The 25,124-nt window shown below is 39.8% G+C and overlaps 2 protein-coding genes across 9 annotated transcripts; both read left to right on the top strand.

Moving 5' to 3' along the window:
- The first annotated feature begins 690 nt into the window (after positions 1–690).
- On the top strand, positions 691–12,407 carry LOC125696899 (caspase-10-like). Of its 5 annotated transcripts, none has more exons than XM_048953211.1 (12): positions 691–1,536; positions 2,788–2,902; positions 3,837–4,174; positions 4,305–4,404; positions 4,706–4,841; positions 5,621–5,709; positions 6,831–6,867; positions 7,291–7,362; positions 8,758–8,846; positions 10,275–10,383; positions 11,051–11,555; positions 12,251–12,407. In XM_048953211.1, the coding sequence occupies exons 3-12, from the start codon at positions 3,861–3,863 to the stop codon at positions 12,405–12,407; spliced, it is 1,608 nt and encodes a 535-aa protein (XP_048809168.1). In that variant the 5' UTR covers positions 691–1,536; positions 2,788–2,902; positions 3,837–3,860. The 5 variants fall into 5 exon arrangements, with proteins under 5 accessions (XP_048809168.1, XP_048809167.1, XP_048809171.1 ...); XM_048953214.1 differs by lacking the exon at positions 691–1,536 and adding an exon at positions 1,562–1,741; XM_048953213.1 differs by lacking the exon at positions 691–1,536 and adding an exon at positions 1,562–1,903.
- A 3,453-nt stretch (positions 12,408–15,860) lies between these two features.
- Positions 15,861–24,537, top strand: LOC125696903 (caspase-8-like). 4 transcript variants are annotated; one of them, XM_048953224.1, is made up of 8 exons: positions 15,861–15,975; positions 17,744–18,073; positions 18,295–18,400; positions 19,436–19,574; positions 20,549–20,625; positions 21,334–21,445; positions 22,536–23,025; positions 23,598–24,537. In XM_048953224.1, exons 1-8 carry the CDS (start codon positions 15,941–15,943, stop codon positions 23,755–23,757), a joined length of 1,449 nt encoding a protein of 482 aa, XP_048809181.1. In that variant the 5' UTR covers positions 15,861–15,940; the 3' UTR covers positions 23,758–24,537. The 4 variants fall into 4 exon arrangements, with proteins under 4 accessions (XP_048809181.1, XP_048809184.1, XP_048809183.1 ...); XM_048953227.1 differs by lacking the exon at positions 23,598–24,537 and having other exon boundaries at positions 22,536–22,685; positions 22,787–22,991; XM_048953225.1 differs by lacking the exon at positions 15,861–15,975 and adding an exon at positions 16,773–16,874.
- Positions 24,538–25,124: the final 587 nt, after the last annotated feature.

Raw genomic sequence — 25,124 nt, 5'->3', positions numbered from 1 at the left:
CATGATTTTTCTGAGCTTTATATCTAGTTTACTTTAAATCTAGTTTACTTTATACCATTATCTATTTGTGTCCTGAATTACAATCAGTGCCAGCTCATGATTTGGAAGTTGCATTGAAGAGGAACTTTACAGTGCTCGCAGTTGATGCCCTACTCTGTCTGATACCTCTTCAACTCTGTAGTTGAAGAAGTAACAGTGACTCCTGTTACGTATGGTTGAGTCAGAGAATCTTTACATGATGCTTCCTGAGAATGTTTTTGTGATACGCACGGCTTTTAATTTCTGACACGCAGCACGATGTTGCTGAGAAGATGCTGGCTGTGGCGGATGATGTGCAGCCTGTCTGCTGTGTATGTGATTATGTTCCATTTAAACTGTATCTTCTAAATTATTTGACAGCTCTGTAGCTATTACTGAAGGATGTTTTCTCAGTTTCTGTGTTAGTCAAAAAAGTTGAAAGTGTTTATGGGCGTTTTCAGGATTGTGCCTCTTTGTGTGCATTATTTTTTCATTTGTGTCACTCTGAGAATGTATCTTCAGTTTTTAACTTATATAAATAATGTCAAAATAAATGTGATTTCAGTTAATGCCGTTAGTAAAATGCATGAGCTTTGTCGGTCTCCCTTCAGCCCAGAGTACCCCTTGGAACTGTTGGCCAGTGGATCTCTTTAGTGCTTGCTAAACGTGGCTGTAGAGTTACCACGGTTCTGTAAAAGCGAAATGAGAGCATGACGGTCAGAGAACCTGCTCGTTTCACAGAGAATTCACCCCCTGGCTGTGTGCTGGGCAGCAGTACGCGCGCGAAGGGCTCATCCCGGAGGCGTGGAGTTGGCACCGCGTTACGTATGAGGCTGCGCTGGGCAGGGCGCACTCCCCGTCCTCCCGGCAGCAAAGGGCCGGAAGGACGGCCGTGCGTGAAAGCTCCATTGAAGGCGTCTCCCACAAGCACTGATCTCAAGCTGCACGTGTGTGATAAACTCGGCCTTTGCTTTTTTTTTTTTTTTTCTTTTCCTTTTTTTAATGTAAAGTGCTTTAAAAGGGGCTTGATACCGAAAGTGAAAGTAGTAGAAGAGTTACCTCTCGCTTCTTACGCTCCGCCTTGCAAGAGTCCCCATATTTTTTTTTCAGATTATTTAGCGAAATTCCTGGGCTGGGGCAAGGGCGGGGAGTTCCAATAGTCCCGAGGCCGACTGCGGCGCGGCATCGGGCGGAGGGCGCTGCCCGCGTGACTCCGCACCCTGCGTGGAGGAGAAAGGGCGGCCCGGCGCTCGGCCGAACCCCGTGGAGCAGAGCCGCCCATTAGCAGCTCGTCGCGCTGGGAGGCGGGTCCCAAGGGGCTTCCATCTGTCGGCTTTGTCCCGCTTTGCAGTCCCGTTCCTGGGAATTCCGCCCCTCCTGCAGGGTGGCGGGCTGGCGGCGGCGCTGTGACTCAGCACGTGGGGCCGCGCCTGGTGGCGGGGCGCTGAGCGGGCAGCGCGGCGCACCACGCGCACGGCGGCCGCCGGGAGCGGAGGCGGGCGCGAATTTCTTTCGAAGGTAAGAAAGGAGGGTCTGGGACGGAAGGGGAACGAAAGAACGCTCCTCCTTCCCACGTTGCGCCGCTGCCCCCGGCGGCCAGTTGATTCCGTTGTTTGCGGGGCCGCGGGCTGAGCTTTGCTGTTCTTCTGCGTTCGTGGTTTTGCGTTCTTTTAAAATCGTTAAGTTAGGCATTGTTCCGTTCTGTGAAACGTTAGAGGAAAAAGTAATTTGATAATCTTCATCGCTTATTTTATGTGATTTTCCTTCCCTACGGATATTATGCAAAACGTAGATTGGAGCGGCAGTTCCACCACCTTTCTGCGTGCGTCGACTTGTGCTTGTTAGTGCCCTGCTGGCCTAGCCGTGAGCCGTGGCAAACCTGGGGGTGAGGAGGTCCTGGCCATCGAGTGTCGCTTATAAAATGCATAAGTGCTAGAGGGCTCCAGAAATACCATAGCTGTAAACCGAGCGGGGGATTTCAAGCAACGAAGTGGTGGTGTCTCCTCTCCCAGCGTTGCTAGGAGGGAGGGCTGGGCCTTACTGTGGGCGGAAAAAGACTTCAGGACAACTGGTAAATTCAGCACAGGTTAGGTGGCTGTGAGGATATTCTGAACTCAAGCAGAAAGTGTTTGGAGTGAAGGGCATTCCAGGAGCGGCAGCAGCACGACTTGAAAACTGTTTTAAGGGTAGATGAAGGAATCTGTTCTGGGTCTTGCTTCAGTTCGATTTGCTGATGAAACAATTATGTATGCTTGGGCTATGCACGACCCTCTTCTCCTAAAGCTATGATTTATTATCAGATTTAATTCAAATAATCGGCTCCAAATTACAGATAGTCACTATTCAGTTTGAACCTGGTTTATATGGGCTTACTGGCATAGGCAGGAATCAATTTAACCTAAGTTATTTTGCTAAATTTACTTGATTAAAGCAAGAACAAGGTTCAGAAGTAGCTTGGCTAAACTGATTTGAATTGATTCCAGGCCTTTTTGATAGTAACTGGTTTCTTAAATGAAGAAAGTTTCACAACATGGAGTTCAAATTGAGGAGAGATTGTAAACAATAGTTAACGAGCTATTACATTTTGAATACAGGAAAAAGTGATCTGAGGGCTAGTTTGTTTTCATGTGGTTTTTCACTCATGACAAAGGGACAGAAGAGAGTGCAGGACTCCTGGAACTTGTCAGCTCTCTTACTTCAAATGTAGATAATGCTTCTTTGTTTGCTCTGCTTCCCTGGCTTTTTTTTTTTTTTTTTTTTTTTTCCTAGGTGCTCTCTTATGTAGAAAGCTTTGCTCATCCCAACTGCCCTGAACGAAAGACTAAGAACCTACCTGCCTGTCTGAAGGAAGTGCCTGAAGGAAGGCACTAAAGCTCTTTCTTAAGTAAGCTTCCCTATACAACATTGCACAGGCAAATAATAACTGCATAAGCTACACTGAAGAAGCTAGTGCATAAAAGGATAATTGCTCTCTATTGGAAACTTCAGTAGGATTAATTTGCTTGCACAGAGGCTTTCCTGCGCTAAATGCAAAAGAGTTTAGTAGAAGATCAAGGAATAAGTGATTTTGCTACATTCTCCCCACTGAGAGTTACAAAGGGACTCTTCCCACCCACCAACAGTGTGAAGAGGTGAAGCTCTGAACGTTAAAGATGATACAAAGAAATAAAAGAATTTAGGTTGGAAGGGATCTCTTGAGGTCATCAAGCACAGATTTCTGATCAGCACAGGGCTGATATCAAAGTTGGGTCACAGGGCACAGGGTTGTATAGAACACCTGCCTGTATGGGAACTGTTGAATCACAGCCTGAGCCTCTGATTGATCAGCTGAGGCAAGCGCTGAGCCAGCCCTGGGTGCACAGGTGAAGGCAATTCAGCAGTGTGACAGAAGGGGATGCAGCCTGACTCCACCTCCCCTAGACCCCATTTAAGGGCTGACCCCCACTGGGGAAGGGTCTCTTTCTGGAGATAGCTCCCTTTGGAGTTTTTCTGCAAGCCTAGGATATGAGTGAGCCTTTCTTTTGTTTTAGATTGTCTCTTTCCACCATGATAATCCTTCTAGTTATATGATCTATACAATACCAGCCTTATCATGCCACTCTGCTAATTGTATATTTGTTGATTGTACACTGCCAAATTTATTCTTTGTTGTTTTGCACTTGGAGAAGGAAGTATGTTTCGGATTGGTTTAAAAGGAAACTTCTCTTTTGCAGAGAATTCAAGTCTTTCAAACCTCCTTGGATTATATCTTATTATTATTTATAGTTATGAGGATTGCTGGAGATTTAACTGTTACCAACATTTAATTTGACTTTTAGGCAGAGATCATCAGTGCTAACAACATGGAGGATGTTGACAGCTTGCAGTTTCGTCAGCTGCTCCTGCTCATCGATGAAAAACTGGGGGCTGAGGATGTAGCAGCATTAAAATTTCTCTGTACTGACTTGATCCCCTTCAGAAAACTGGAAAGCGTGCAGTCAGCAATGGACATTTTTCAGCTTCTTATGGATGAAGATTATCTGAATGAGAAAGATACTTTCCTGCTAGCTGAACTGTTATACAGAATTAAATACCACTCCTTGCTCAGTCTCCTGGGCTATACCAAGGAGAAAGTGCAAGCATGTCTGCGTGAGAAGGGAAAAGTGTCTATGTACAGGTAAGTATGAAACGAGATTCTGCTATCTGCCGTCTATAACCTTCTGTTTCCCTTTCCTTTAATTTTTCGTATTGCTTTTAGCTTTCTCCACGCTCTGTTCTACCTTTGTCTCACTGAGTCTCTCTTACAGGCAGATGCTGTATGAATTGTCAGAGAACATTACCAATGAGATGTTGCAGGAAATTGTATTCCTCCTGAGAAACCATCTTCCAAAGCGACACAGAACTATTGTATGTGGGGAGAGTGGCAAATATGCCTATGGCGGGGAGGGAAGAAGATTGGAGTGGGAGTGAAATGGGAGAAGTGTGAGAAGTCTTTGGCAGAAAAGATGCCGTGTGACTAAGCTGGTCAATGTTCATAGGGTGAGCAAGCAGGAAGCTCCCTCTCCCTGTGATGTAAAATTGACTGTTTGGATTTTATTGATAGGAGGCAAAGCAGGTGATTGTGGGATTATTTGAGACAGACAGGGCTGAAACAAATGGTTTGAAGTTCTAAAGAACAATAAATATATTTTATTGTCTTCTTTATCAGTCTGCTTTGGAGTTGCTGATTTTATTGGAAAAACAGGGTCTTTTAACTGAAAACAATGTGCAGACACTGGAGGAAGTCTTTAGAAATGTTTCACCTGATCTCCTGGAAACAGTAAACTGCTACAGAATGGCAAATGGTGAGAAATTCAGAGTTAGAGAATATACTTGCTAAAATGCAGGAAGCTCTATGAGGGTCTGGGCAACTGAACTTGAAAGATCTATGTGTGCTTTACTAGACTGGGTTTGTTCAGTATCTTCACACGCAAGTTCAGCATAACTGTCCCAAACTTGTATTACATCATTATTCCCCAGTAGGAATGTGTTTGAATATTTGAGGCCACGCAGAGCAGTCCAGCACATACGAACTGCCTGAGAAACTAAAAATCCATTTATAGTTATGCCACAGTCCTCAGTTTCTATGTGGGTAGCACTGAGTTGATGATGACTATCCTATAAAAGACGCTCTGTGATTCATAAACGTATACATCTACAAAGCAGTTGCTTGCTAGTAAGCTGGAAAGGCAATTTGTGTTTGTCTGATACATGGTAACTTTAATTTTAGAATGTGTGATTGATGTTCTCAGGGGTGTTGTACTGCAGTTTGTGACACTGCTACTCTTAATGTCCTATGGAGTGACTATAAGCATGCTGGAGAGAAGGTTCTGCTTCCAATTATTTTAGCAATGGGAAGCAAATTCTGGGAAGTCAAAAGCTATGTTTTAAACAGGTGTGAGGGCATTCAGTACCTCCAAGGGGTCCAGTCCCATGTGCTTCCTTTGTGTGTTTCAAAGTTGTTTTTTATTTTAATGCACCTTTCATTAAGTATAGATCTGCATTTGCCCTAATGTGCAGGTTCATAGGGATTTAACTAAAACGCACATGACGTCTCTCACTTATTTTCCTTTTTTCCTTTTAGTGTCTCTGTCTCAGCAGGAGAATACTCTTCCAGTCAAGGAATCTTCACCATCTTACGCTGTAGGCATCAGAGTTTTCAATTCCCCTCAGGTACACTGGAACACATGCTGTCTGGGTCAAGGGTTTTAGTGTTTGGGGTTTGTTTTTTCTTTGCCTTCACTTTGAAACCATACTTGTTTGGCTCTCTGTTTCACTGATTCTTTCCACTTGATTTAATAAGGTGACAAGCATATTTGTTCTGCATATAAGAAATACAGCTCTATGTAGCATCAAATAGTTTCAACTGAAAAACTACTGTTGGTCATGTGCAATTGGAGGAAAAGATAACACTAGGAGGAGAAATGTGAGAGAGAGGTATAAGAGGGCCTTCTAGAGAATGAGACATGAATTGCAGATCTTTAAAGTTTTGTCTGATCATCACAAAACTATCTATCTCCAAGGATTAACACCGTGTACTGACAACCAGTTCAAAAGGCTGCTTCTGAAGGAGTGTTCCCATTTCTCCAGAGTAGCAGTCCTTGCTCAGTTAAGTCATTTCTGCAGCTGAATGATGAAGCAGATTAAGAAACCTAACTTGCATGGCTTATGACAGATTTCTTTTTTAGGGGAGGGAGTTTTATTCCAGTTCTGAATGAGGGAAGCAATGGTCTTTTTGATGATACTTCCCAGAAGTGCAGTCGTGGTAGACAAGAGCTGAGGAAAATGTGCTATTCAGTATCAAAAGGGCTTGCATTACTGCAGCTTTGAGCTTTGCTCTGCTTTCATGCATGACATTTGGCATGGTAAGAAAATTAATGTCAGAGTACGAAAACATAGATAGAAAAAAGAAATTATACTATCCAAGAGAATTGATAGGGGGCAGTGTCAGACTACTTTTTTTGTTTTTAGTGATTGCCCACCCCTATACTGGAAGATAATTTGAAACTGAAAAAAAAAATTGCTGTTTCTTTTACTTGTATGAAAAAATGTTTGTTTGCAGTTCCATGACATTTGCAGTAAGTGAAAAAGTCTTTTATAGTTTCATTATGCTTCCTGCTCTTAGGAATTTGGTATTTTTGTTACCTTGTTACCTGCTACTAGAAAGCTTTGGTGTTTATTAAGCCTGTTTTGCTAAAGCCACTATGAGGTGTGTGTATGTGTGTGTGTATATATATGTATATATACACACACACAATAATTTTAACATGTCCCTTCCTCCACTCAAAAAATAGGAGACCTCAATCAAATTTGTCAGTTCCAATATCCATGGTAAGACTTTCCAAAAATACACTCAGTTTGTTACTTTTATGTTTAATATTGCATATGATTATTTACTGTAGTAAATTTCTAGCATTTGGTTTAATGCAACACACTTACCTTGCTGTCTTACCTTTTTGCTTTCTACTCAAGAAGATTTGAAGGATTTCCACTCTTACGTAAATGGGAGAAAATTGGCAGATCCCATGCACTTTGTTAGTCATTCACTAGAAACTAACTAGCATGTTTTTTGTTTTTTTTTTGGAAGTGGAATAAAGATTAGTAGTAAAACGATAGTTTGTTCTTCTTGAGAAGAAAAAACAAGTGCTCTGTTTAAATATGCCTGGAAGGAATAGATCTCTGTGACTGTTTATAGAACTGAACTGTTAATTTTGTGTGTGTGAGACTTCAGCTCAGACTTCTTTTGCTATATAGATCATTACGTTGAAGAACCTGGGAGCCCATGGGAATATACTGGAAATGTGAGCTCTGTACCTGGCAGGCAAGGTTTGTATTCTCTTAGTGTTTAATTGTTAAGAAATTTTTATTCTGTGCTGCCTGAAATTTAATGTGTTATTTAAAAGGACCACACCAATTCTTGTAGCCCTTTCTGCCATACCTCTGGGATCCTTACAGAGGAAATGAGAAGATGCGCTGACTTTGTCTCTCCATTCCAGTTCTGGAATGCCAGTTCTTCTCAGACGTTTGCTGAACAGCTGTTAAAATGGCAGAAAATAAAAGGTCTGAGAACAGAAATAAGCAAACAGACAAAAATTGGTTTAGTTCCTGGCACCTTTATACACTAGAGAGAGCATAACGTGTACAGTTAACGTTTGCACATCTTCCATGGCTTCCTGGAAAAGTGAAGTTAGAAAGATTACCAGTTGAGGAAGTCACCAGGTGTTATATAGTGGAAATGGATGTTTTGAATGCATTGAGTAGCCTGAGATAGACATGAGAAGGAGGGGAGAATTACATAAATAAATTAACAGTTGTATGGGAACTGCTGAATCACAGCCTGAACCTCTGATTGATCACCTGAGATGAGTGCTGAGTCAGTCCTGGGAGCACAGGTGAAGGCAATTCACCTGTGCTGCCGGAAAGGGTGGAGCTTGGCTCCATCTCTCCTAGCCCCCATATAAGAGCTGACTACCAGTGGGGAAGGATCTCTTTCTGGAGGTCCCTCCTTTTGGAGTTTTCCAGCAAGCCCAGCACAAGGGTAAGCCCTTCATCTATTCTTTTTTGGTGTAATAACCTGCTTAGCCAAACTCTCTTGTACATTTCTTAATTATAACATCTGTATATTCATTGATTATATGGCAATAAATTACAACTTGGATCAGATCTCTGAAAGGGTTATGTGCAAATAACAGTGGCTGGTATGTATATAGCTATCTTTGAGACTCCACTACTTATTGGCCTGTTAAAAAGTATTGCAGCATAACCTGTGGTTTTCCACTTTGAACTTCTTTGAATGCTGTTTGAAAGTTTTGTCTCAGAGCTATTGTGAATCACTCAGGAACTGAAAGTATTATGTAATGGAAGCTTCACTAGTAAGTCACAGATTCTTCTTACAGTGCAGTTTTTCTAAATATTTCCAGTTGAAAAATTAATTTGACTGTTGCAGGTAAACTCTATCATTGTACCACAAATGTCTTTGTTCCCTAAAACCGGCGCAAGCAGAAGCCTTGCCTTAGGCATGAAAATGCATAAAATAACTGGAGACATGTTCAGACATGTCGTGCCATGTAAGTGATAGTAGCTATCTCATATGGAAAGAATTATTCCTTTCAATGTATAGCCATTTTAAATATAAGAAGGGCTGTACTGTAGCTAAACTCCTTTTTGCTACATACACCAATACTAGATTAATCCTCACAAATATTTGCTGTTTTTTCCTAGATAACAGAGCGCCTGATCTTACACAAGTCTTCTCTGAAACAAGCCTGCAGCTGTCTGGAGGATTCAGTGGTGTAGAAAATGAATCCAAGGTTTGAGATAATCTCTTAAATGATTATTTGTGAATATGTAGGTATGTAAGGTCTCTATCCCTGCACTGGCATGCAACAGCATGTGAGATTTTTCTGTGTCTCGTGAAGGTGGTTGAGCAGTCTGATAATCCAGAATATTTTGGAGGGTATTCTAACCTTGGAGGTCAGGAACTTCACCATATTGAAAGACATAGTGAAGCAAAACAGGCATATTGCCTTGGGTGCTATACACACATCATTATCTCCCTGATAGAGGCAAATCGTCTGGCATAATCTTGAGTTGCAAATTTTGGAGATGGCAGCAGAATGTGCAGGTAGAAGCAGAGGCAAACATACCTTCACAGTTCTCTCCCTCTCCGGATGTGGCTTAGAAAAAGCTTCAGGGTGCCCTGAAATTAATAATATTGCCTTTGCACTCTACCCACTATGGAAGAAGGGTAAGAGAAGGAAAGGCAAGCGTGTTCAGTAATCATGGGCGTGTAATGCACCAGGCGTCTTGGTTCAGGGGAAAACGTGCCTTCTGTGAGGTACTTTTTTACAAGTCTTGTAAGTGTTCTTTAAGCTTGCACAGCAGTGTAACCATTAATTCTCCCCGTGTCTTTTTCCTTGTGATAAGCACAGATATTGAGAGAGCATGTTGCTGCATTTGTTTATACCTGTTTAATTTCTCGAAGTTCTGTGCTATCAACTGATGGTCAGAATGCTCAAGCGAACACTAATGTCTGCTACTCTTGAAAGAGTTTTTGGGGTGATGTCTTGATTTCCTTTAACTAAAATGCACAAAATTGGGTGTTTTTTATTGTTCTTTCCAGCTAGCAGAGAGGAACTGGAATGGTGGAACTCTAATTTTTACCTGAGGTTAAAATTAGGGATAATATTTGAAGTTTTGGTGACTTCTCAATTTTTAAAGCATTTTTTCTTAAAAGAGAGTGGCAATTTTTAAGTCTCAGTGAAACTGCTAGTGTGGCAGGTTTGTTCCTGTGTGAAATCTCTGTTCTCATTGCATCCCTTTCCAAAACCACCAGTAGGCACTCAACAGTCCTCACAGAATGCAATGAGGTGTCTAACATTGTCAAGATTGAGGGTAAACCCTCTGCCACTTAAAGTTATAATCTTTTCCTGACAGTGAAATACTGCTAACCTTAACGCCAGTTCAGATTGCATACAGATCACCAACTCAGTTGTTAAACCCTTCTTCTGCACTTTGATGGCTTGGTGATAGTGTGCTTGAGACTTCATCCATGCCACTTCACACAAGGAGGCATTATGAGTTCCACTTTGTCGGAAATATCCTGGAGTCTTGGGCACCTCTGGTGTTCTGGTTGCCAGTTTTTAAACATGTTAAGGAAATATGATTTCTAGAGATCACGTATCCGTGCTGAATAAGTTCTCTGAAGCTGTAAGCTGTTTTTCTTATGCTTTTTACAGGTGTCAACTTACAAAATGGATGGGCCACAGAGAGGAATTTGTCTTGTTATTAATAATGTTAAATTTGATGGGGTTCTTCAAGAGAGAAAGGGTTCTTATAAAGATGCCTGTAAGTTCTTGAAGTAAGATTTTTGAAGGGTTGATCTCTATTTCCTCTATTTCCTTTGATTTTTCCTGTATTGTCTATATTTTTTGTATGTGTTCCAGTAAATATTTTTAAACAGTAAAATTTTTGAGATGTTACGTCACTTGTGTATCCTTGCAGGAAGGACTAATGACTGAGTAACCACTGAGTTTTTCCATAGTTAGATTGTTCTTTAAACATTTTGAGAATTCCTTTTTAGTCAGTTTTAATTATTATAGATATAGACTGTCATTTTATATAATGCGTAACTCCTTAAGCAAACAGCTCCATGTGTACTCTTTATTCTGTTTGTATCTTTTTGATAGAACTCTGTAACAGTCAACTGCAGTTGGAAAACAACATTCTAAGAAGGTTTCAAAAGAGATCACCTTAATTTCCATATGTAATTTTGAACTCAGTTTGTGATTGTACACTGTACAATGTCATTGTATTTTCTGAAACTTGAAGGAATCAGTTACTGTGTTTGAGCTGATGCAACCTTTATTCCATTAACTTTTATTTGATAGTAGTATATGGATGAATTTACAGAAGGATCAGCATATGATGTCTTTTACACTTAAAACTAGCTTGCACGATGACCATAAAATGGTTTTCTACTGCCTCAATTTTTCTTTCTTATCTTTAATTACAGGGGAACTGGAGAAAGTATTCAAATGGCTTGGTCTGGATGTGAGGACTTACACAGATCAGACATCTGATCAGATTAAAGAACTGATGCAAGCATGGCAGCGTTCAGAAGACCACAAGGATAGGGACTGTTTTGTTTGTTGCATTCTGTCTCATGGAGAGTCAGGAGCAGTCTATGGGAAAGATGGGAAGCTTGTATCAATCCGCACTATCATGACCTACTTCACTGCCAAACAATGTCCACAGTTGACTGAAAAACCCAAACTATTTTTTATCCAAGCATGCCAGGGTAAAGAGATACAGCGTCCTGTCTATGTTGAAACTGATGCACGAGTTCCTGACTTCTCTTCTGTACAACAGAGCATTTCTCCTTCTGAAAGTATTCCTGAAGAGGCTGATTTCCTTCTAGGCATGGCCACAATTGACGGATATGCTTCTTTCCGACATGTTCAAGAGGGTACTTGGTATATTCAGGCCTTGTGCAGCAAGCTACAGTTGTTGGTACCAAGGTAAATAATTATTTAGGTAGCTGTTATGAAAAAATGGGAGGAACTTCCCCTTCTTTTATTTTTCTCTGAAGGCAAACTCAAGGAGTAACATTAATCCATGTTCTGAAATAGGCAAAATCAGTGAAACTACTGGATTGATAATTCATCTTTGATAAATTTACATTAACACCAGTAGTAGCTTAGTGTCAATCAGGTCACTGTGAAGTTTATTGGGGAACTACCCCTCAAAAAAAAAAAAAAACAACCAAACCAAAAACAAACACCTAAAAACCTCTGAACTTCCAATCTCTATCATATTAGATGAAGCTATCCGTTTCTTTAGTGGATTTAGATGAAAATGTTTTGTTCCCTTCTCTTTCATTACTGAATGTCAGTCATAGAATTATAGAATGGCTTGGATTGAAAGGGACCTCAAAATCATAAAGTTCCAATCCCCTGCCATAGGCAGGATTGCCAGCCAATATATCAAGCACAAGAAGTCAGAGAGAGAAAAAGTTTTGTATTTCTAGTGTGACTCAAGTGAATATCAAAAGAAGGGGAATTTGGAAAAAAGGGTGTGCTTTGTTTTACCTTTTTTTTGGCTTTAAGTGTTTATACTGTAGCTTCTAGATTATCTGAGAGGTGTTACATGGAGAAACTGTACCATCTGCTCATTAATAAGTCACTTTTTATTTTTGTTTTCTTTTTGGCTGCAGGGGTGAAGATATTTTGTCCATCCTTACAGAAGTTAATGAAGATGTTAGCAAGCGTGTTGACCCTTGTGGGACAAAGAAGCAGATGCCGCAGCCAGCATATACCTTAAGAAGAAAACTTATATTCCCAATACCTAGAGACCCTCCTCCTTCACAGTGACATTGAGACTTTTAATACATCCTTTTGTCAGTATGTCTCTCTAAATGCAATTCACAACGCTTTTTTAAGGTAGTTACTGACTCCTGAGGAACTGTTGGTGTCAAGGCAGGGCCTCTTTTTTTTTTTTTTTTTTCTTCCAGAGAAACTTTGAAACTGAGTTGGAAGCGATGCAGTTAACACAATCAGTGTGCCAGCTATTTACATCATCTGTATATTCAGAATTTTCAAGGATGGGAGAAGCAAGTTTCTATGATGTTAAGCATTTTTGTACTGACACAGCCTGCAGATGTAAAAGTGTATTTTGGTCAGCATAACGATTGCATATGTAGCCTTCTGTATGTTCCTTTATATCTAAACGAGGATATTAACAGTCTGGTTTAGACTCATCAAATTTTATTTTGCATACTAATAATGCTTAAACCTACCTCTAAAACCATAAGCTGTGTTCACGGAGAAAGGCAAAGGTAGGAATGAAGAAGAGAAAGTTCAAGTAGTAGGTGGAGGAGAATTTTTTCTTTCATTCCTAACTTAGATCACTTATAACTACTGAAAATCACTTGATTTTTTTGTTGTACACACTGATGCCCTCTAATAGCTAACATCAACTCGCGTACAAGATGTTTCCAAGACTCAGTATAGACAAAATGCTACAGTATTCCCTCTGTGAAACGTTGTTAACCCTCATTTCCACAGGCAAGTTAGTGTGGAACAGCTGAGCACTACGAAATGATAATATTCAGCATTGTATCTGCATACATTGATCAGTCTGATTAACTGGAAACATTAAATTTTCTGATTTCTTATTTTAAGATATAAAATGCATTCATATGGGACAGAAGGCTCTTTATTAAGCTTCTATCGGAGTATGTTTTAGAGTTAACCAAAATAAGGTGATGTTATTTTGTTAGAGATGTTTACTATGTGTATCTGTGTCCTTCCTGTTTGTTGCTGAGTTTAATTTATACTTCTTTTTAAGAACGTGGGGGTGGGGGAAGAAAGTAATAATAAAAATTTTGTACAGGGCTAAAGCTTATCATTGCTTCTGCTTGCCTACCTGTAGAATAGCATGGAATGGAATAATTCAGATGAAAGAGGCCTTTGAAGATCAACTTGTCCAACTGCCTGACTACTTCAAGGCAAATCAAAAGATAACGCGTGTAATTGAGGGCATTATCCAAATGCCTCTTAGACACTGACAGGCATGGGGCACCTCTAGAAAGCCCCTTCCAGTACTTGACCATCCTCATGGTAAAGAAATTTTTCCTAATATTCGGTTTGAACCTACTCTGGCACAGATTTCTGCCATTCCCTTGTGTTACATCCTTGTTGGGTCTCATCAATTGATGGGATTTTTACTACTTCAGGACTTAAACTGAAAGTGAAGCTTTGTTTATTTCAACAAAACAGTGATTATTATCTATAATTACTAGCTGTAAAATAGCTCAAGACTTGGGGTGTAAAAGTGAGAGAGCATGGACTGATGCTCTTGGAACCAATTTTTGCTTGCAGTATACATGATTTTTGCATCACTCAAAACATTAAAATGCAGTCAATCTGCCAAAACATCTTTTACTTTTTGTCGTTATGAATTGAACTATATTCTAAGTCAATTCATGACTGCATTCTAAGGCTTCTGAATTAGTGTAGGTCCTACGCTTGGGGTTTCATTTATGCCACAGGTAGAAAATATTTTCTTTACTAGTAGAATATATAATATTCTATATAGAATATATATTTTTTATATTAGAATCTATATATATAGTGTATATATATATCACCATATATATATATTCACTATAATAGAGTCCCCAAGTATCTGGCTCAAAATTAGTGTTCAGATTTGGTGCACTCCTCTTTCGTATGTTCAGATAACAATTGAATTTTATCAGTACAAGCACTGACAAGAATCTTAGAATCATAAGAGTGATTCGGGTTGGAAGAGTTTGGGAATACAAGAAAAACTGTTCAGAGCAGCAGCTGTGGAGCAAGATAAACAGCATGAGAACCAAGGACACCTAGAAGAAGAAAGAATGTCTCATGGCTGATTGGATAAGCACCTGCATGAACGGTTGAAGAGTGTTTGTAGAATGCTCTGTTGACCTGTGAAGGTGGATGGGAAAGCTAGAAAAAGGAAACTTCTGAAGGTACATGAGTAATGTGAGAACTTGTAATAGACGATTTGAGTTGTTCTCATCTGAGTCTGTGCATCAGATGCTGCAGAAGAGACTTTAATGACATTCACGGTGTAACTGCATTATTGGACAAACTGTACTATCAATGCAAGCTGGGGGATGAAAGGATAGGACATAGCCCTGTCAAAAAGGGTGTGGGGTACTGATGGTTGGTAAACTGGACATGAGACAGCGGTGTGCCCTTGCAGCCCAGAAAGCCAACTGTATCCTGGGTTGTATCAAAAGAAATGTGGTCAGCTGGTTGAGGGAGGTGATCCTGCTTCTTTGCTCTCTACTGGTGAGATCTCACCTGGAATACTGCATCCAGGTGTGGAGTCTTTGGTACAAGAGAGATGAGATGCAGGCCTATTAGAGTGCGTGCAGTGGAGGGCCACAGAAATGATCCAAGGGATGGAGCGCTTCTCCTGTGAGGACAGACTGAGAGCTGGGGCTGTTCAGCCTGGAGAAGAGAAGGCTCCGGGAAGACCTTATAGCAGCCTTTTGGCATCTGAAGAGGGCTATAGGAAGGAAGGGGAGAGTCTAGCAGGTTTGTTGCAGTAGGACAAGGGGAAACAGTTTCAAGCTAAAAAGGGGGAGATTTAGGTTGGGCGTGTGGAAGATTTGTTACAATTTATTTATAATTGCATATAATTTACTCAGAAGATCTTTAAAGTGGGATTTGTATAATTGACAAGTCCTTCCACACTGGCAGTTTTTTGTGTAGGAGTGGTTTATCCTGGCTTTTGCCAGTAGAGGCCAGTCACCAATTTCCGTCAGCATTTTTCGCTTCCTTGAGGCCAGCCTTTCTGGGAGAGCTGAATTTTTTGTGGTCTGCTGTACACGGAATTAATTGGATCATCGAGATTGTTCTTGGTGAAGCCAGAGGGACCAAACAGAGCTGCAGAAAAGCTGAGGGAAATTGGAGTGACTACAGGTTAATAAAAGAGCAGGGATATTTTGGGGAAAGATGAAAGAGAAATAAGAAGTGAAATCATAAAAACAGGAAGAACAGTACCAGAAGGGGTGTTCCCTGGAACAACTGCATGATGGGAGAGGTCTCTGTCTGGAAAGAGCTATCTTAGGATTGGACTTGTCTGCAAATATTTTTCGTGCTTTACTAATCACGGTATTTTGCCTCTTTAAATCTGCAACTGGAATCTTGATTCATTTAAGACACAGAGTGACTGAAGAAGGAAGAGAGACAGTGAGGCATGGGATAACGTGAAACAGAACTGTTTTGGACCTGAAGATCAGACAGTGCTTGTTCTGTTCCTTGGTGTAATTTCTAACCTTTGGATAAAAGGAAGACTCATGCAATTGAACATCAGACAAATTTTCTGAGTTCTTACAAGAGTATGACCTATGGAAGAAGTTTGTAGGCCTCGTTCTATTGAAAGGTATGTTATAATTTTGAGTTCTTAAAGGCAGGTAGGTTGAAATCAATGAAAGGTAGCTTTCATTGTGAAATTTGAATTTCTGTTCTCCTGTCTCTTTTCATATTATTGAACTGAGCTTCAGATGTAGATGGAGGGGTTGGTAGCTGTACTGATTGTTGTTCATATGCTTCCCAATGCATGAAGTGTACCAGTGACCAACAGATCATTCTTGGAACTTCATCACGAAGGGCAGAGTTCTATGTATGAAAAAAGATGTAAATGCCAAAACTTAAATACTGTTTAAATTCTTTTGCAAATGGGGAAATGTGAAATAATTTCAAGGAGATGTTTAGCCTTTCAGTTTACTGTATGGACCAAGTACTGCTACTGAATATGGTGCTGATATTTGATTTTAGGAAATAATCTTCCATAAATATGCTTGTTAAAAGTAGGCTAGGTGAGTTCAGGTGGGACTTCAAAGAATGGAGGTAGGGTGTGAAAGATCTGGTGACACAACAGGATGATGGAACTGAGATATTTTTAAATGGGAAGATGTAATTAATGCACGTCTTTACTGCTATCTTTTAATTAGGATTCATAGTTAATCACCATTTAATGAGCAGTACCATATGCTAGCAAGTCCTTGCTATGCTATTCAGCGTGTACTCTCAAAAGCTTTGGTTACTTTTGTAGGTTTACTAATTTTTCTCATGGCCAGTGTAACAATTTCCTGATTCCAGAAGAGTGATAAGTAGAGAAGGAAATTGCTGCAAAATTATCACAGCTTCGATACAGCTTTCATTTTGTAAGTCACATGACAACACAGGCCATAGTACATCCAGTACTTTTCCCGAAACTTCCAGGACAATTACTTTCATTTTTCAGAGTTGTCTCAGCAGTCTTCCAGCCCACCTTCCCAAGTAAGTGTGTTAAAGTGGCTATTTATGGTGTAGAAGAAATAGTTTGCCGTTGTATCGGTTTTGTTGTAGTGAAGTAGAAGACAGATGCAGTTAAATATTGTTTTAGTGTGCTCCTGTATTTACATTTAAGCCGACAGGCTTAAATACAGCGTGTAGATGGCACATCTGTTCTAGTTGCAGTAAGTTGTAGATTTGAAACTTGTTTTCTGACTTTCTATTGTGCTCAAAGGCTGGATGTGCAAGTCAAATTTAATACTGGTGAAGCTGATAGAGGTGGTAAGTGATGGAGGAGGAGGATGATATTTGATGATTAGTGAAACAGAACTGCTTTGACAAGAATTCTCCTGGTCTTTTTGAAGAGGTCGACATGATCTGAATATTACTGAGAAATGGGGACTGAATTTTACTTTCTCCAGATGAACCAAAACAGGACAAAGTGTTTACACTGACCAAGGTCAGAAGCAGTATACTGAAGCAGCTAAATAGCTTAGAAACATGCTCATATGGGCCCTTACCTTTGTCAGGATGTAAAACCTTTATCTTTGTCATAGTACAAAATCTGTCAGTCTTATTTACTGTGTAGTCTATATTTCAGATTTTGAGTGACAAAAGAAAAACCACTGACTTGCCAGGATAGTATGTCTTACATATCAGTACATCCGGTTATTGAAATACACCGTAGGAAGTGAGTTCAGAGAACCAAAAGGGCTAAGTATCAAAGCTATGTTTGCGGGACAGCTTCTGTCTACTGAAGCATGTTTGATTACATGTATTTATCTCAGACTATTCTGTATGGCATGATACCTTTTATAATCATGTGGTTGCACTACCGTTACTGACAAACCAAATCAAATTCTGTCTGTGTTTAGATCAAAATCTTCATGTGAAATGAGTTCAGACTTCTGGAAACTCCTTTTTGACATTTCTGAGGCTTTGGTCACAGAAGAACTGGCAGCTCTAAAGTTTCTCAGCTTGGAGCATGTCCCTGTGAGGAAACAGGAAGATACTAAGGAGCCCAAAGCTTTCTTTGAAGTGCTGAAGGAGAAAGGGATGATTGAGGTGGGGGACCTGTTCTTCTTGAAGGAGCTGCTCTACCGCATCAATCGGATGGACCTTCTGGCTTCCCACCTGGGCTCCAGCCGAGAGGAGATGGAGAGGGAGCTCCAGGTCCCAGGGATGGCAAAGGTGTCAGCCTATAGGTAGGCATAAAAGTAGTATACTTTTGCAAGCAAAATGTACAACAGTTCTGTTGTCTTTCTTGTTTTCTGTCTACAGTGTTATTTTATGGATTGTTCAGCAAAATTGTATTTATTACAGCATGACTACTTGATGCTGTGAATTTGGAGACCGTGTTTTACATTTTGCCACGTTTACTTCTCATAACTTTCTTAATCAGTCTTTCTCTGACCTTTAATGCCAGACAACTGCTATATGGAATTGCTGAGAACTTAACTGCAGAAGATGTCAAGAGTGTGAAATTCCTGCTGCAAGAAAAATTACCGAAGAACAAGCTCCGGGATAATGTTGTAAGCAAAATGATCTTGAGAAGTTTCTTGCAAAACTATCTCAGAGTCTGCCTATTTTAGGACAGGAGTAGGGAGAGATTAGTGCGCTCATGAAATTTCTGTTCTTCAAAGATTTGTGATGGTAGCCAACAGGTGCTGTGACAGCATGGACCCTTTTTTCTCACTGCTTTTTACTCTCCTGTTCTCATTCTGTCTACACTACATGCCTTTTCATCTTCTTGCGATACTTGTCATGCTCTGTCTTTCATCTTTGCTTGACTTTTTGTAAGGCATTTGTGCATATGGTGTATCTAATAAAAGTGATGTTTGCTGTTTAAAAAAAAAAAAAGGCAATCTTTCAGACATCATAAAATGAGCTCTCAAGTGAGTTCCACCACAAATTTTTGTGTGTTACTGGGTACGTTTTCTTTTTCATTGTAATCTGAGGTAACAACTCTGTTAATTCCCTCACAATCATATTAGGAGGTTTGGTGAGCTAGTCTCACACCTGTTTTGTAAATAATGTATAGTGCTTTGAAAGTATTTGGTATTACAAAGAAGCTTCCTTAAAAGTCCTATTTGTGTTGTAGCAACTATTGCAAAATGAGCAGATTTACCTCCAACTTGGTGGACAAATCCACTTTAAATAATAAAGTCATCACTGAAGGTATTTCCTGTGTTAGGAAATGTAGAGTCATGCAGCTGAATGGCTTACAGCAGTTCATCTGAATGCAGAAGCACAAGAAGATGCTGTGTTATTATCTGCTTAAGTGTTTTGCACTGCTGAAGCAAAGCAGGATAACCTAGCCATAGGCAATTTCTACAGTATGGTCTTTATCTTAGTGGTTTGTTTCTTCATTCACATTGCATCCTGACCTTTGTTTTAATGAAGTTTGGGGGAAAAATAAATCGATCTTCAAGTTGATCAGTCTTTGGGAACTGAAGATGCTGATTTCTCCAGAAGTGTCTGATAATGCTGTTATTGAGAGTCACTATATGATTTTGGGTTATGCTTTTTGTTTGCTGTCCTTTTGTTTTTGTTTTTTTTTTTACCAGTCAATGTTGAAGGTGTTAGTGGAAATGGAAAGAAATGGGATAATTAAGGAAGATGACCTAACAATGTTGAAGAGTATATTAAAGGCATTTAGACCTGACCTAAAGAACAAAATTGATAACTATGAAGAAAAAACAAAAGGTAAATTAAACAGCTGTTTAGGAGGATAACTTCTTTTTTGTGTATGTGACTTTCATAGCTCTATCTTTGGAATATTAGAATCTGGAGATAAGAGAGACCTCTTAAAGTATATGAAGATGAGCAGAACAGCTTTTGTTACCCTTGCTTTCTAATGTTCTCTGCTATTTCACTATTGCATTATGTTTTCTTGTACCTCTCCCTGAAACATGTTCTGTTCTGTCCTGGGCTAAGGAAGGTCAGGATAAACAAACCCCTTGTCAGGAGAATAGCTTTTTAGTATTATTGGTATAGTTTTTCCCCCTTGATAAAGCAGGAAAGGAGCATGTTGGTAGATCTTGCTTTTCTGACAATTAAACTCAATTTAAAACAAGTATTGTCATTTATTTCCTTGTGTAGAATCCAAGGTGACGATTTATTCACTTATTCCTGGCAGCTGTACTTAGAGCAGTGTTTTCTTGCTTTGAAGAGATCTTCCGTTATGCTAGCGTTCTGCTTGCCTGGTGTGTCTACCAACATAAACCCTCTAGGGAAGGGACAGTAACTTCAGAAGTAAATCAGTTGGCTGTGGTGTACCATTATAAAAATGGGTTTATTCTTTTACTTATGTATCCCGTAGTGGAGATGCTAGTGAATGGCTTTCCTGGGGTGACTATCACATTCATGCTGCTATTATTTGGACCTTGCTGCCAATAAAAGAACAAAGAAATTGATCAAGGTACAGCTGTTGTGAGAATGCAGTGCCTGCCATCTCCTGCCTCAGGTTGCTGTACGTGCACAGGCCCAGAAGTTCACTTCTGCTTAATAGCTATAATACTAAGAATATCTGATTAGGGCTGTACAGTGTTAACACAACTGTATAATTTGTTCCAAACTTTGCACAGCTTCATCTCTTTGTGTTGGTTTTTGTTTATTTGGTGTTGAAATACGCAAAGTGGAATATTTATCCTAAAATATTCTGTTTATCTTCTCCTTAGAAAATGATTCTAACGAAAGTCTGAGCTTTCCAGTCTGTGTGTCTACGTGTCCACCAGGACAAGGAGCGGAGGGTGGGGTGAGAAATGCCTCAAGATTGCCTTTGAAGTATTCATCTAACTCTTGGGAGCAGGGGGAATAAATTTTTAAGGCTAAGTGAGTGGAAGAGCTAAAAGAGAGGACTTCTGGTTTTTATGTTGGCTGTGGAAGAGTTCCTGTTTTCAAAACAAGACCCAAGCCTTATCCATTAGTGAGGACCTGTCTGTCAGCAACCTTACAAGACAACAAAGGTCGTTTTCCTATTTGTCATGGGAAGAAAAGCAATATTAAAGAGACTAGGACAGTAAAGTCCTGTCCAGGAATATCCTGGACAGCTGGGAAGGGCCCAGAAGCATCTGTTACCTTGCTGGAAAGCCAGGACTCTCAGAGTGAATGGTATAGTGCAGGAACTTTTCCTCCATGTGTGCAGAATTTAGTTAACGAATTCTCTCTCCCATTCCAAAATCATATCCTAACCAAAGAGAGAGAGGAGGAGGGTTTCCAGAAGAGCAAGCAACTTCCTCTCACCTGTACCTGGGGCTGACTTGTACTCTTAAGCTATTTTTCTTGTAGCTTTGCCCTCAAGACTTTTTTTTTTTTTTTTTTTTTTTTTTTTGTGTGTGTGTGTGTGTGTGTGTGTGTGTGTGTGTGTGTGTGTTTGGACATGGAGGAGCACCAATCTGTACATAGCATATTTCTTTTTTGGGTGATTGGCACTGCTTTCTTACATGGTTTCTTTGTTCTACAGCATGTGGAATCATATAAGATGGAAAATAACCCCCATGGTTACTGCGTGATTCTGAATAACTATCGTTTCAAAAATCCAGATGAAACCAGAGAAGGAACAGTGGAAGATGGAAGTGTGTACTTTTTTTTAATCCAATGACTAATTTAGTCTCTTGTATTACCCTCTGAAAGAGTTATTTTTACTGTGAAAAATGATTGCTTCCACTGAGCTCCTTTGCCTCCAAATTAACTGCAGTGACAATCGCTGTAGAATTTTGAAATACACCATGTCCAACAGTTTGGCTGATGACTTAAGGAAGGTGTTTATGTTGTCAGTAAAAAGCATCATCTTAACTGGTCATAGGTAACAAAAAGTGAAGGAGAGTTTACTAATCTGCTCTTTCACTTTCTGATTGCTTTTAATTTTTACCTATCATAGAGTAGCACTTCTGAGGTCCTTAATATCTTTCAGTGTTTGTTTGCTTTACAGCTTGGCCATGCTGCAAGCTGAGAAAGCATTCCAATTTAGTCAGTATGGACACCCGTTTGCAATAATGCTCAAATAAATGCAGTTATTTTCTTGTTTTATAACTGTCCTTAATGCTTGCTTTCTTGCAGGAATCACTACTTTAACTTAATAAACTAAAATCAGTTTCTTGAAAGCGCACACCAATGATGTTTTAACTCCACCCTGCCTGTCTACATGCTTCTTTCTTCCCAGCTATTTGATCTCTCCCTGAACAAGTCAATATTTGCTGGGAAGTCTATGTAGCACTCTGTCCTTGCTAGCACTTTAGCAGGTTACTCTGTATTCCTTCTTGCTGCATAAATCATTCTCACAGAATGAGGGATCAAATTCATTTAAGAATGGTAGTTTGTTATTGTAAAGAGTTGTTTCTTCCTTAACTAGCCAAGCTTTGTTCTGTTAAGCATCTGAGATGGCTATGCAAATAGTGAAAGCCTTGTTTAAAAAAAACGTACATTTCACTAAATTGTACAGATAAATTTTAGGGCAGTCTGAAACATGCATTTTGTTTTAAATAGTAGTGTTCAACCTGACTGCATGGGGTTTTTCTGTTTTTTGTTTTCCTTTAAAAAAATAAAAGAAAATTAGGCCATTCTCTAATTAGACTTGGCAGGCTAAGAGATAGGTGACCTGTTCTGCTGCGGATAGCCTGATGTTTATGTTTAATAAGTACCTTCTGACTTTTTTTTTTTCCCCAGAAGCTCTGAAGAGAGTATTTAAATGGCTTCAGTTTGACACAGTTGAGTATATGGATCTAGAAGCAAACCAAATCTTTGCAAAAATTAAAGAATACAGCAAGAAAGATCACAGCAACATGGACTGTTTTGTTTGCTTCATTCTTTCACATGGTGAGAAGAACAAAATAAAAGGCGTTGATAATGAACTTGTAAATATTAAAGATTTACTCTCCTGCTTCAGTGGATCTAATTGTCCTTCTCTTGCTGGCAAGCCCAAGCTATTTTTCATACAGGCCTGCCAGGGCTACGTAGGTCATCCAGCTGTTGCAGTAAAGGAAGACTGTTCTGGTCATCTTGAGACGGATGCTATCCCCCTGCTTTCTATTCCTGACCAGGCTGATGTTCTGGTTGGCATGGCTACTGTGGAAGATTTTGAGTGCTACCGTTGTATAGAGACGGGCAGTGTTTACATTCAGTGCCTCTGTGACAAGATGGAGTTACTTTGCCCACTGTAAGTCTATTTTTAACCCAGTACAGATTTGGGGTTGTAATGCTGGAACATTACATATAGGCAGGTGTGTTTATGTGTGCACACTCTTAACATTTTATTGACTGGTAAGTGGATTTTCTTCCAGTGACACCTGATGAGAGGCAAATTTGTTTGGCTAGTACACAGGCAGAAAATCAGTATTCTTTACTCATAATTCTCATCATTGCCTCCCTCATAAACTTAATTTAGAAAATGGAATTTTTCCTCCAGACGCTACCTTCTTATGATGTTCAAAGGGCAGCTTGGTGAATGCTTAGATTGGTTCTGTTTCATTTTATTGTGCTACTGTGACCACAACTGAAGTGGAAAGCTGTGTTAATTTGTAAGGTGATCCTACATGGAGGTTGCTTTTATTCCCCAAAACATATGGAATTCTTTGGCTACAAAATGGGATGTGCAATTTTAGTTGCGGGCAAGGTGAAGGGAAGATAACTTTCTGAGATCTCACTTTATTGGAGCAAAAATAGATCAGTTTCTGCCCTAGCAGCACATACTGTGTATTTTAATGTAACTTTTCTTAATTTTTGTTCAAGTCGCAAGGATCTCATAACCATCCTGACAGAAGTGAACAAGGAAGTGGGAAGACTAATATTAAATGGGTGGAAACAGATGCCAAAGATAACATCAACCCTACGGAAACAATTTATCTTCCAAATTCCACAATGCCAGTCAATTGAAAAGCAGGAAAACTAGGAACGTCCTCGATTAGGAATTGCTTCTGGAATGGACTTTCACAGGGAATTTAAGAGAACTTGCAAGAGAAATGGTCTGGGTCTGTGTAGTTCATTGCTGTCCTGCAAGGAGCCGTCTGACCTAAATTTTTCAAATGCCATGTGTGATGAGTCTGCCCAAACTTAAATCAGTAGGCAATGGAGGAGTAAAGAGTTGCTTTCCTGTCGTGCAGAAGCAATGAAATCTGTTCAGTCCTGGTCTTAAGTGAGGAAGCACCTCCAAGCAGTATGATTTTTAAGTATTTTATGTTAATGGAATTATAATTTCTGTCTGTTAGGAGAGTAAGTCCTTGAAATCTGAAGGAAAGAACAGGAAGATTCAGAGCACCAGATCCCTTCCCAGAGAGCCTGTGTAAGGCTGTAACTGATTTACACTGAAGTGAGTGACTGGGTATCTCTGGAAGCTGTGTAGTTTTTCACAGAAAATAATATCTCCATCCAGAAGGGTAAAAGAAAAATGATTGTTATATATCTGGTTCTTTTCCTTCACATTTTTTTGTTTGTTTGTTTGCTTTATGTATTGATTTGCATGGTTGGGCAGCATTGCTGGTTAGAATTTTTAATAATTTCCAATTGCTCTTTCTCAGAATGCTTGGGAAGCATTATCTTTTGAAAGGCTGTTGACCACTGCAAGTAAGGTTCCATTCCATGAGACACAATTCTGAGGTACTGTCACCTCCTGGCTGTAGGTGCTATGGGCTCCTAATCTCTTTTGTAATAAACACTGTTTGTTGTCACATCACCCTTGTTTGTGGTGTTTTCCTCTCAGGAGCTAACTGAGGGACAGTCAGCACAACGAACCTCCTTTGCTTCAGCTAAAGAAGTTATTTTTGCTTTCACTGAAGTATTTTATGGCAGACACCCTGACGGAGAGGTGGCGCATTGATATTCTTTCATTAGCAGATGGAGACATGGTAGAAAAGAATAAACTTAAAGTTAGGACATTCTTGATAACGGCAGCTGATGCCAGTGAAGCTGCTCTTACCTTGTATTTTCAGTATCTGGGAGCCATCTGAAACTCTAATGGCTACATCCCTTTTAAGCTTTGTAGCAAGATAAAGGATCAGTGTGAAACACTTTATAAGTTATGCTTTTTTCTTAATAGATCTGTGTCTAGCTGTAATGCAGGGATTCTTAATTCAGCCCTGTTTGTCTTCCTGAAGTGAGGCCTTTTACTCCTAATTCTTCACAGTTGTTGACAGTTGCTCTGCTTACCATGTTTACTTTCCAAGTAAAAGAATGTCTGTTCTTAGAATCACAGTTCTATTCATACAGGTTTCATAAATAATAAATAGATATTACAAGTATTATATAAATGAGAATGCTATT

This window comes from Lagopus muta, chromosome 8 (genome assembly GCF_023343835.1).
Source record: "Lagopus muta isolate bLagMut1 chromosome 8, bLagMut1 primary, whole genome shotgun sequence".
Taxonomy (NCBI): Eukaryota; Metazoa; Chordata; class Aves; order Galliformes; family Phasianidae; genus Lagopus; species Lagopus muta.
Note: the sequence above shows the minus strand (reverse complement) of the source record. Positions and strands in the feature narration are given on the sequence as shown.